The sequence below is a fragment of the Tachyglossus aculeatus genome, chromosome 2 (assembly GCF_015852505.1).
Source record: "Tachyglossus aculeatus isolate mTacAcu1 chromosome 2, mTacAcu1.pri, whole genome shotgun sequence".
Classification (NCBI taxonomy): Eukaryota; Metazoa; Chordata; class Mammalia; order Monotremata; family Tachyglossidae; genus Tachyglossus; species Tachyglossus aculeatus.
The window spans coordinates 7,961,827-7,974,513 of record NC_052067.1 but is presented as its reverse complement, the minus strand read 5'-3'; the positions used below and the strand labels follow the sequence as shown (position 1 = coordinate 7,974,513).

The following is a 12,687-nucleotide window of genomic DNA, read 5'->3' as shown; positions in this document are numbered from 1 at the left end:
GAGAAAAGGGCGGATCTTGGCGATGTTGCGGAGGTGAGACCAGCAGGTTTTGGTGACGGCTTGGATGTGTGCGGTGAACGAGAGAGCGGAGTCAAGGATGACACCAAGGTTGAGGGCTTGTGAGATAGGAAGGATGGTAGTGCTGTCCACAGTGACGGGAAAGCCAGGGAGAGGACAGGATTTGGGAGGGAAGATAAGGTGCTCATATCTTAAATTAAACCTAATTTAAGGTGTGTGGAACAGATGGCAATAATAATAATAACAATGGTATTTGTTAAGCGCTTACTATATGCCAAGCACTGTTCTAAGCACTGGGGTGGATACAAGGTAATTACGTTGTCTCACGTCGGGCTCACAGTCTTAATCCCCATTTTACACATGAGGGAACTGAGGCACAGAGAAGTTAAGTGACTTGCCCGAGGTCACCCAACAGACAAGTGGCACAGTCAGGATGAAGAAACAGGGTGGCTTAATGGAAAGAGCCTGGGCTTTGGAGTCAGAGGTCATGGGTTTGAATCCCAGCTCTGCCACCTGTCAGCTGTGTGACTTTGGGCAAGTCACTTAACTTCTCAGGGCCTCAGTTACCTCATCTGCAAAATGGGGACTAAGACTGTGAGCCCCATGTGGGGCAACGTGATAAACTTGTATCTACCCCAGCATTTAGAACAGTGCTTTGCACATAGTAAGTGCTTAACAAATACCATTATTATTATTATTATTATTATTAGAACCCACATCCTCTGACTCCCAAGCCCATGCTCTTGTCATTAGGCCATGCTGTTTCTAAGATAATCATTCATTCACTCAATCGTATTTATTGAGCACTTACTGTGTGCAGAGCACTGTACTAAGCGCTTAGGAAGTACAAGTTGGCATATATAGAGATGGTCCCTACCCAACAATGGGCTCACAGTCTAGAAGGGGGAGACAGACAACAAAACAATATATATTAACACAATAAAATAAATAGAATAGTAAATATGTACATGTAAAATAGAGTAATAAATCTCCACAACCATATATTCAGGTGCTGTGGGGAGGGGAAGGAGGTAGGGCAGGGGGGATAGGGAGGGGGCGAGGAAGGAGGGGGCTCAGTCTGGGAAGGCCTCCTTGAGGAGGTGATCTCTCAGTAGGGCTTACTCAAATAATGGTACAAGAGGAACAGGGTCTCAGGCATAGTACTAATAATGATGATAATAATAATAATTGTGGTATTTGTATATTGTGGCATTTGTTAAGCGCTTACTCTATGCCAGGCACTGCACTAAGTGCTGGTGTGGATACAAGCAAATCAGGTTGGACACAGTCCAACTCACACCTGACCCTAAGCACAGAGCAGACATCTTCAGTATTACTAAAGAATTATCTTCTGGTTGTGTAGGATGTGAATCGTAGATTATACAGGGAAAAGAAAATTAGAAAGAAACAATCCTATGAGTTTGCCTCAAGTTCTCAGAATTTAGACATTAACAGATATCAAATACCATAAAGATGAGCCAATGCCCTTTTCTTAAGAGGCAATCATTTTGAGAGGTAAGAATCCTATTTCTGGTCCAGACTGAATTAAAAGAAAACTATTCCTTTGACATTTGAAAGTAAAGAAAAACATTATTTTAAAATCCAGATGAAAGGTAAAAGGCCTCAAATTTTGGGGGGTTATTATTTCAAACCTAATCTTTTAGACACAAATTCTTCACAGATTGCGATGGCAGTGCATACAATGGTCGATTCAATTTTTCTTTTAAATAGCATGATTGTTATTAGCGATAATGTTGTTCCATTTAAAAGATTATGATAGTATTTTAAGTCAACAGTTAATGCACATCAGTCAATCACATTTCTTGAGCACTTACTGTGTGCAGAGCACTGTACTAATCGCTTGGGATAGTACAATCTAAAAATAGAACAGACATATTCTGCACATAGCTGTTTCTGGGTCACAGATCTATCCCTGAAATTTTTTGCTGCATAGGGGAGTCTTAAGAATAATCCTAGTAGAATGAGCAACAACAATAATAAAATAATATTAGCAAAAAGAAGAAGAAGAATTATGTTGATTGTGGTATTTAATGATGGTATTTGTTAAGTGCTTACTATGTGTCAAGCATTCTTCTAAGCCCTGGGGTAGATACAAGCTAATCAGGTTGGAGACAGTCCCTGTCCCACATGGGGCTTATAGTCTTATTGCCCATTTTGCAGGTAACTGAGGCACGGAGAAGCGAAATGACTGGCTCAAGATTACACAGCAGACTAATGGCAAAGCCAGAATTAGAATCCAGATCCTTCTGACATGCAGAGAAGCAGTGTGGCTCAATGGAAAGAGCCCAGGCTTTGGAGTCAGGGGTCATGGGTTCGAATCCCGGCTCTGCCAATTGTCAGCTGTGTAACTTTGGGCAAGTCACTTCACTTCTCTGGGCCTCAGTTCCCTCATCTGTAAAATGGGAATTAAGACTGTAAGCCCCCCGTAGGACAACCTGATCTCCTTGTAACCTCCCCAGCGCTTAGAACAGTGCTTTGTACATAGTAAGCACTTAATAAATGCCAACATTATTATTATTATTATTATTATTATTATTATTGTTATTATTATCTGTGAGCTTGGGATTAGCAGTAGCAGGGAAAAGTGGTATTGAATCCCCATTTTGTAAATTAGAATGCTGAGTAGCAGAAAAGTTAAGTGACTTGTCCAGACACGTTCCTCCAGGCCACCCTGCTTCTGGGGTTTATGAGACTTGGGTTCAGTCCCATCTCCACCATCTGCCTCCTGATGACCTTGGACAAGTCACTTGTCCTCTGTACCTCAATATCCTCACTTGTAAAATGGGCCTAAAATACCTGTTCTCGCTCCCTCTTAGACTGGGAACCCCGTTTGGGACAAGAACAGCATCTGATCAGATTTTCCTGTGTCTACTCCAGTGCTTAGGACAATACTTGGCCCATTGTAAGCGCTTAATGAATGCTATTAATAATGAAAATCCCTAGCTTTCCTGGGATAGAGCTGGAAGCTGATTACTGAGTTCAGAGCACCTGCCAACACTCACATGGCCAAACTCCAAGACAGTACGAGCTCAAACAGCTTTTAGATCATCTGGAAAAATTCTGACAGCAAAATTAGTCAAAAATCTCCTTCTCATCAGTGGAAATGAGACAGTCGGTCCATCGTGAAGTGCTTTAATTTGAAGTGTTTCTAAAAAAATCACAATTACTTTTCCTCATACAGACTCAGCTATAAGAAATCATATCTTACTACCGCTACTACTACATTCTTTTTCTATATTTTGTGCCAAGGTAAATTTTCAAATGGACTCAATTATTAAGGAGGGGAATATTTTGGCTTACATCTTATCAGCTTTTCCTCACTGTTGTACTAAAAATAAAATTCTAGGTGACCACGGACCAATATAATGCCTTTTTTTGACTTTTTTTTTTGGTGAAATTCGCTGGACCTTAACTAAAATGATGTAGACTGTAAAAACCATCATAGATCCCTGCTTGAACTTTTCACAATACTGAAAAATGACAGAGGTAAAGAAGCAAGATCCAGTTACCCTCCGCTGTTTGTACAGCTGTGCTTCATTGGACAAAGGCTTGTGTTACACACAGTTTGTGATAGGAAGAGTAAATGCTTTTAAAACAACGAAAGAGGCAGGACTTTAACCTCCACCTTTTGGGATTCTTGGTTCACTCATCTAGCTCCTGTCTAGGGTTTGAGGCAGTGGGCTAAATACCGATTGATACTCTCTGCCCGGATCTCAGCTGAAGAAATCATCTCCTAGTGCCCTCAGCCTGGACAAATCAAATCAGCAAAGATTACGCCGCAGTGACACTCTTGATCTTCCTCCCTTTGCTAATGGAAATTGTAAAATTAAAAGCCAGGGAAGGTGAGGAAAAGCATCTTTTTTCTTTTTGATATCACCAATTACCATCATTTCAATCATTCAATTGCATTATTGACCGCGTATTGAGTGCAGAGAACTCTACTAATCACTTGGGAGAGTACAATATCACAGAGTTGGTAGACACGTTCCCTGCCCATAACAAGCATTTAGTACAGTACTTTGCACACAGTAAACGGTCAGTAAATCATCAATTGTATTTATTGAGCGCTTACTATGTGCAGAGCACTGTACTAAGCGCTTAAATGTAAGTAAATGCGATTGAATAAATGAACAAGCACTTTCAAAGGTCAGAGTTGTGACCAGGGTTGAAGAACGTGATTGTTAACTCTCTTCATCTGTCACCATTTTAGTATCTGGACTTGCAAACACTCTGCTTTCCCTCTAGTCCTGATCTTCTTCATCCTTGGGAGTTGCGCCAAATGTTTTCCTGTGGCTTTATCCTATACTGTAGAGATGTGTGCCACTCTTCATTGTGCCCCAACCAGGACATGTGGTTTTGAGGTGCGGTGATTTCAAAGAGTGGAAATAGACAACCACAGGCAATGTTGGTGGATTGCCTTCCCTCCTCCCAACAATGGTTTCCTTTCATTCATTCATTCATTCAATTGTATTTATTGAGCGCTTACTGTGTGCAAAGCACTGTACTAAGCACTTGGGAAGTACAAATTGGAAACATATAGAGATGGTCCCTACCCAACAGTTGGCTCACAGTCTAGAAGAAAATGGGGATTAAGACTGTGAGCCCCGGTGGGACAACTTGATCACTGCACAACCTCCCCAATGCTTAGAACAGTGCTTTGCAATAGTAAGCGCTGCGTGGCTCAGTGAAAAGAACCCGGGCTTTGGAGTCAGAGGTCATGGGTTCGAATCCCAGCTCTGTCAATTGTCAGCTGTGTGATTTTGGGCAAATCACTTAACTTCTCTGTGCCTCGGTTCCCTCATCTGTAAAATGGCGATGAAGACTGGGAGCCCCATGTGGGACAACCTGATCACCTTGTAACCTCCCCAGCACTTAGAACAGTGCTTTACCCATAGTAAGTGCTTAACAAATGCCATTATTTTTATTATTATTATCATGATTATTATTTTGCTGACTTCTCCTCTGCCTCCCACCCTTCGACAGTAGAGGTCCCTCAAGGCTCAGTCATTGACACAGACTTGTCTTAATAATAATAATGCCACACAGCTGACAATTGGCAGAGCCGGGATTTGAACCCATGACCTCTGACTCCAAAGCCCAGGCTCTTTCCACTGAGCCACACTGCTTCTCTCTTGTTTCTCCTATTTCTCTGACTGTTTCTTTCCTTCTGTGATGGAGGCGGGCTGATATTTCTGGGGAGGGGCATGCTGGCTATTAGCCAATCAGTATTTGAGGGGTCCACCTCTCAGGATCGCCCCTCGAGAATTTCCAGTCCTCTACTAGTCTCGACAACGGGAGGGAGAGTCAAGCAGAGGCCTGTCCATTCCATTCCTAGCTTGGGCAGTGGCTAGTGAGTGGAAGGCAATCTGCTGCAAGTCAAAACTCACCTGTGCTGGGAATCTGTGGTATGGGAGAGAATGGAGACTCAGGTTTACTACACAGAAGAAGGCAATGACAAACCACGTCTGTATTTGTACCCCCAAAACTCTACAGATACACTACCAGGACGATTGCAGATAGGGGTGGAGGACTCTGGGAGAGATGTTCATGGAGTCGCTATGGGTCGGAGATGACTCGTCAGCATAAGAGATGACAAGATAATTTGGGAGAGGAACAGCCAAGATCTCATGTCAGTGTTCACCCCTCTAGAAACACATGTGACCTTCAACTCTGTGGCGTGCAGAATTAGATTCATTCATTCATTCAATCGTATTTATTGAGCGCTTACTGTGTACAGAGCACTGTAAGCACTTGGGAAGTACAAGTCGGCAACATATAGAGACGGTCCCTACCCAACAATAGGCTCACGGTCTAGAAGGGGAAGACAGACAACAAAACAAAACATGTAGACAGGTGTCAAAATCGTCAGAAAAAATAGAATTAAAGCTAAATGCACATCATTAACAAAATAAATAGGATAGCAAATATATACTAGTTAACTAGAGTAATAAATCTGTACAAATATATGCAAGTGCTGTGGGTAGGGGAAGGAGGTAGGGAGGGGGGATGGGGAGGAGGAGAGGAAATAGGGGGCTCAGTGTGGGAAGGCCTCCTGGAGAAGGTGAGCTCTCAGTAGGGCTTTGAAGGGAAGAAGAGAGCTAGCTTGGCAGACGTGTGGAGGGAGGGCATTTCGGGCCAGGAGAAGGACGTGGGCTGGGGGTTGATGGCGGGACAGGCGAGAATCAGATAGCTCATGAGGTGACATTAAACCACCCACCTACTCATTATGTTGCAATTAAGTCTTCCCTTGCTGCCGCCAGCCACCTCATTACTAGGCCAACTGTGGCCTTTCAGCTTTGCTCGATAAGCTCCTACGGGAGATGGAGTGGAGATCTTCTGCTTCCTGGAACCCGTGGCCAAAGGACCACCCAGAGTCCTGGAATGCATGCTAAACCATGGGCGGTTAGTTACAGAAATGTGTAACAGATCGCCAGGACATGCAATGTCGGTGGAACAAATCTCAAAGATGATCCATCCATTAGCTTCCTTGCAGACTCCAGTAGTAGTAGTTGTAGTAATAGTAATAGTAGTAATAGTAATAATAATGATGGCATTTATTAAGCTCTTACTATGTGCAAAGCACTGTTCTAAGCACTGGAGAGGTTACAAGGTGATCAGGTTGTCCCACATAGGGCTCACAGTCTCAATCCCCATTTTACAGATGAGGTAACTGAGGCCTAGAGAAGTTAAGTGACTTGCCCAAAGTCACACAGCTGACAATTGGCAGAGCCGGGTTTTGAACCCATGACCTCTGACTCCAAAGTCCGGGCTCTTCTCCAGTGAGCCACACTGCTTCTCATTGAAGTACTCATTGAAGACCCCCTGGGTGCACTACATGAGAGGCAATACGAGAGAAGCAGCGTGGCTCAGTGGAAAGAGCATGGGCTTTGGAATCAGAGGTCATGGGTTCAAACCCCGGCTTGGCCGATTGTCAGCTGTGTGACTTTGGGCAAGTCACTTCACTTCTCTGGGCCTTAGTTACCTCATCTGTAAAATAGGGATTAAAACTGTGAGCCCCCTGAGAGACAACCTGATCACCTTGTAACCTCCCCAGCACTTAGAACAGTGCTTTGCACATAGTAAGCACTTAATAAATGCCATTATTATTATTATTATTATTTTATTGATAGACTGCAATAAGTGCTTGGGATATACAAGAAACTGATATTTTCCCTGTCCAAATAGAGCTTCCACTCTCATGGAAGAGATAGATGTAAATAGAATTGACAAAGAGAGTTATCAAATTAAATAAGTTAATGTACAATTGAATAAATGCTGACCTAATTGGCTTGTATCCTCTGCCATTAGTACAGTGTTTGGCACAAGATAAGCACTTAAATATTGTTAATTAGGTATTAGCGTAAGTGTTCTGGGTGAGCTTCAGTAGGGAGAAGCAGCATGACCTAATGGATAGAGCATGGGACTGGGACTCAGAAGGACCTGGGTTCTAATCCTGGCTATGCTACCTGTCTGGTGTGTGACCGTGGGCAAGTCACTTCACTTTTCTCAGTTCTCAGTTCTCTCAACTGTAAAATGGGGATTAAGACTGTGAGCCTGATGTGAAACAGGGACTGTCCAACCTGATGAGCTTTATCTACCCCAGTACTTTGAACAGTGCTTGGCACATAGGAGAGGCTCAACAAATGCCATCATCATCACCATCACCAACCTCAAGTGTCAGGGATGGCTGATTGGTTTATGTGGCTTGCAAGGCAGGGAATCACTTGGGGAAGGGATTTTTGGATGAGATGGGCTTTCAGGGGGCGCTTTGAATATGGGGAGGAGTGGGGGCTGTGATCTGATTAATTTGGACGAGGGAATTGCAAGCCTGAGGAACAGTCTGATGCCAAAATGGAATCGAGAGAGTCGAGAGCCAGAGAGTTTAGAAAGTTATTTTAGGAGGAACAAGGAGGTGAGGGAGGGAGTGGTGGGCAAACAGAACAGATGAGTAAGATGGGGCCCATTTGTTGGAAAGCCTTGAAGTCAACTGTGATGAGTTTTTTCTTGACGTGAAAGGACACTGGGAGCTGGTGGGAAGTGTTGAGGCATGGAGAGGTGAGTGTCGAACGGTAATTCAGGAAGATGGATTGGAGAGGGGAGTGGCCCGTGTTGGGAAACTTGCTAGGAGGCTGATAAGGTTTAGGCAGCTGTGCCGGAGTCACTTGGTGTCATTCTGTGCTGACTGGATGACAGTGATTATGTCTCTGTAATAATAATAACACTAACGGCATTTGTTAAGGGCTTACTATGAGCCAAACACTGTTTTAAGTGCCGGAGTAGATTCATTCATTCATTCATTCATTCATTCATTCATTCAGTTGTATTTATTGAGCACTTACTGTGTGCACAGCAATGTACTAAGTGCTTGGGAAGTACAAGTTGGCAACATACAGAGACGGTCCCTACTCAACAATGGGGTCACACACTAGAAGGGGGAGACAGACAACAAAACAAAACATCTGGACAAGTGTCAAGTCATTAGAATAAATAGAAGTAAAGCTAGATGCACATCATTAACAAAATAAATAGTATAGTAAATATGAACAAGTAAAATAAATAGAGTACTAACTCTGTACAAACATATATACAGGTGCAGTGGGGAGGGGAAGGAGGTAGAGCAGAGGGGATGGGGAGGAGGAGAGATATTCAGGTTGGACACAATACCTGTCTCACATGGGGCTCACAGTCTTAATCCCCATGTTACATATGAGGTTGGTGAGGGACGGAAAAATGAAATGACTTGCCCAAGGTCACACAGCAAATGAGTGGCAGAACCGCTCTCTGCTTCTCTCTGTGCTTGAGCTTTTTAAAACCGCTGATCTACGTAAACCTAGAGGAAACCTTTCTAAAGTTGTATCTCTGATCGCCATGCGATTTCACAGAAGCAGCGTGGGCTAGCGGATAGAGCCCGGGCTTTGGAGTCAGAGGTCATGGGTTCAAATCCCGGCTCCACCACTTGTTGGCTGTGTGACTTTGGGCAAGTCACTTCACTTCTCTGGGCCTCAGTTACCTCATCTGTAAAATGGGGATTAAGACTGTGAGCCCCCCCGTGGGACCACCTGATCACCTTGTAACCTCCCCAGCACTTAGAACACTGCTTTGCACATAGTAAGTGCTTAATAAATGCATTATTATTATTATTATTATTATTATTATTATTAGAGCGAGGGCATGGGAGTCACAAGGTCACGGGTTCTAATCCTAGCTCAATCACCTCTCTACTGTGTGACCTTGGGCAAGTCACTTCACTTCTCTGGGCCTCAGTTGCCTCATCTGTAAAATAAAGATTGAGACAGTGAGGCCCAGGTGGGACAGAATCCGTAACCAACCTGATATGCGGGTATCCACCCCAGCACTTAGTACAGTGCCTGGCTCATAGTAAGTGTGCCAGGTATACATATATACCTGTATATATGTATATATGTTTGTATGTATTTATTACTCTATTTTATTTGTACATATTTATTCTATTTATTTTATTTTGTTAATATGTTTTGTTTTGTTGTCTTGTCTCCCCCTTCTAGACTGTGAGCCCGCTGTTGGGTAGGGACCGTCTCTATATGTTGCCAACTTGTACTTCCCAAGCGCTTAGTACAGTGCTCTGCACACAGTGAGCATCAATAAATATGATTGAATGAATGAATGAAGTGTGTAACAAATACCAGAATTATTAATTATTATTATCTGACTCCAGGGAAATAAGAAATACTAAATAGGACAATACAGGTTGATTCAAGCATCCTGATCTATTTCCTCCAGGTATCCACGACTAGTGGAAAGAGCCCGGGCTTTGGAGTCAGAGGTCATAGGCTCAAATCCCAGCTCTGCCAATTGTCAGTTGTGTGACTTTGGGCAAGTCACTTCACTTCTCTGTGCCTCAGTTTCCTCATCTGTAAAATGGGGATTGACTGTGAGCCCCATGTGGGAAAACCTGATCACCTTGTAACCTCTCCAGTGCTTAGAACAGTGCTTTGCACATAGTAAGCGCTTAATAAAATGCCATCATTACTAGAGGTCTATTTGTTCCGATGCCCAGACACACTCAAAATCCAAACACCTCTTATTGCAAATCACACCTGCCCCCACTGCCCTCTCCCTCCTAAACTGTGAGCCCCATGTGGGACAGAGACCGTATGTGACATTATTCATTTATTCATTCAATCATATTTATTGAGCGCTTACTGTGTGCAGAGCAGCGTACTAAGTGCTTGGGAAGTACAAGTTGGTGAAATATAGAGGTGGTCCCTACCCAACAACGGGCTCACAGTCTAGAGGGGGGAGACGATCAACAAAACAAAACATGTGGACAGGTGTCAGTCATCATTATAAATAGAAGTAAAGCTAGATCAATCAATCAATCAATCAATCAATCAATCGTATTTAGATGAACATCATTAACAAAATGAACAGAATAGTAAATATGTACAAGTAAAATAGAGTAATAAATCTGTACAAACGTATATACAGGTGCTGTGGGGAGGGGAAGGAGGTAGGGCGGGGGGATGTGGAGGGGGAGAGGAAGGAGGGGGCTCAGTGTGGGAAGGCCTCCTGGAGGAGGTGAGCTCTCAGTAGGGCTTTGAAGGGAGGAAGAGAGCTAGCTTGGTGGTTGTGCAGAGGAAGGGCATTCCGGGCCAGGGGGAGGACGTGGGCTGGGGGTCGACGGCGGGACAGGTGAAAATGAGGCACAGTGAGGAGATTAGCAGCAGAGGAGCGGAGGGTGTGGGCTGAACATGTTTATCTTATTTATCTTACCTCTACCCGAATGCTTAGTACAGTGTTTAGCAAATAGTCAACACTTAATGAGTTACACAAATATTACATCATTATCATTATTATTGTCACCATTATCATTACAGCCACAGAGTAGTGAACACTGTAGAATTTTTGTGAATATTGTTACCACTAAAACTATGACTCCTTGCTACTACTACTACTACTACTTCCAAGCAGTGGGAAAGGTAGGAGCAACAGAAAATTTAGAATCCCAGAGTAGCAGTCAGAAGAAGCCATCGACTATCTTGAGACGGTTTGGAAAATACTGTTCTCTAGTGTTCTTAAAACACACTCACTTCCGCATCAAACAGAAACTCCTTACAGGTGGCTTTAAAGCACTCAGTTCTCCCTCTCCTACCTCATCTCATTTATCTCCTCCCACAACCCAGCCCATGTACAGTGCTCCTGTAGTTTACTCACTGTGCCCCAATCTCGTATATCTCGACGCTGACCCCTATCCCATGTCTTCCTTCTGGCTTCGAACTCTCTTTCCCTCCTTATGAAAATAATAATAATACTGGTGACATTTATTAAGTGCTTACTATGTGCAAGCACTGTTCTAAGCACTGGGGAGGTTACACGGTGATCAGGTTGTCCCACAGGGGGCTCACAGTCAATCCCCATTTTACAGATGAGGTAACTGAGGCACAGAGAAGTGAAGTGACTTTCCCAAAGTCACACAGCTGACAATTGGCAGAGCTGGGATTTGAACCCATGACCACCGACTCCAAAGCACAGGCTCTTTCCACTGAGCCACGCTGTTTCTCTGGTCTTATTCACCAGAACACCACCCTCCCCACCTTCAAAACCTTATTAAGGTGATGTCTCCTCCAAGGGGCCTTCCCTGATTATGCCCTCTTTGACCCGGCTCCCTCTCACTTCTGCGTCATCTATGCATTTGGATCTGCGCCATTTGGGTATTTGACATTGATGCCACCCTCAGCCCCCACAGCATTCATGCCCATTATCTATAAATTATTTATATTTATTAATGTCTGTCTTCCCTTCTAGACCGTAAGCTCATTGTAAGCAGGGAACATGTCTACCAACCAGCTGTATTTTGCCCTCCTAAATTTTTAATATAGTAAGCACTCAATAAATACCATTGACTCATTGAAAGACCCTAGCCTAGTCCTTGGGAACCTGTTCCATATATTTAACTAGAATTCCTGTCTCAGAGTTCTTCTTTAAATCTAGCCCTCATCTCTCAAAAACATTTTCAAATGAAAAAGATGCCATTACTTCCTGAGAAATTATCACTGCTCAACGGATGGCTGACTTGACATCCCTTGGAAGTTTTTTATAGGTTATCATATTGTAAGATATTAGCAAAGTGCAAATTTGGGATGTCATTTCTATGGGATGAAAGGGAGTTTAATGAGCCCCATTGACTCTACATATTTTATCGGTCTTGTTCTAATTATTATCATATTGGTTCGATTCCGCAAAGACATTTCAGATGTTTTCTCCTCCCTCAGAAGAGTGCACAGATGAGGGAATGGAGGCTGCTTTGTTCTCCTTTTCATGGATCATTTCAAATTATGTGTTTTGCAGAGGTTAATATAATGTGGGCAGGACACCAAACGCATCACAGTTCGGAAGACTATAACTTATCCACTGCCCTGAGACAATCTGTCATCCAGAAATACACCTCCTGGGTAAGTTCTAGGAAGCTGATGAGATGTGATCTTACAACACATTAATTTTTAAAGACTGAAACATTTGGTTTGCTCTAAAAAAAAAGCTACAGAGGAGATTAAAAACATTAATGGAGATGGTCTGAGCTGGCTCTTTCCATATATCTATAATTTATTTATTTATATTAATGTATGTTATCCCATCTAGCAGCCCTACTGGAGGCTCACCTCCTCCAGG

At 43.2% G+C, this 12,687-nt stretch overlaps 1 protein-coding gene and 1 non-coding gene across 2 annotated transcripts in view; both read left to right on the top strand.

Moving 5' to 3' along the window:
• AGMO (alkylglycerol monooxygenase) overlaps nt 1–12,687 on the top strand; it is a 357,460-nt gene that overhangs the window by 160,001 nt on the left and 184,772 nt on the right. Inside the window, exon 4 of the mRNA XM_038772004.1 lies at nt 12,367–12,470. Coding sequence (XP_038627932.1) covers nt 12,367–12,470 — 104 coding nt within the window. The remainder of the gene's footprint in view (nt 1–12,366; nt 12,471–12,687) is intronic.
• LOC119925004 lies at nt 5,279–5,416 on the top strand. The gene has a single exon (XR_005449676.1). It is a non-coding gene; the product is annotated as a small nucleolar RNA SNORA7 (small nucleolar RNA).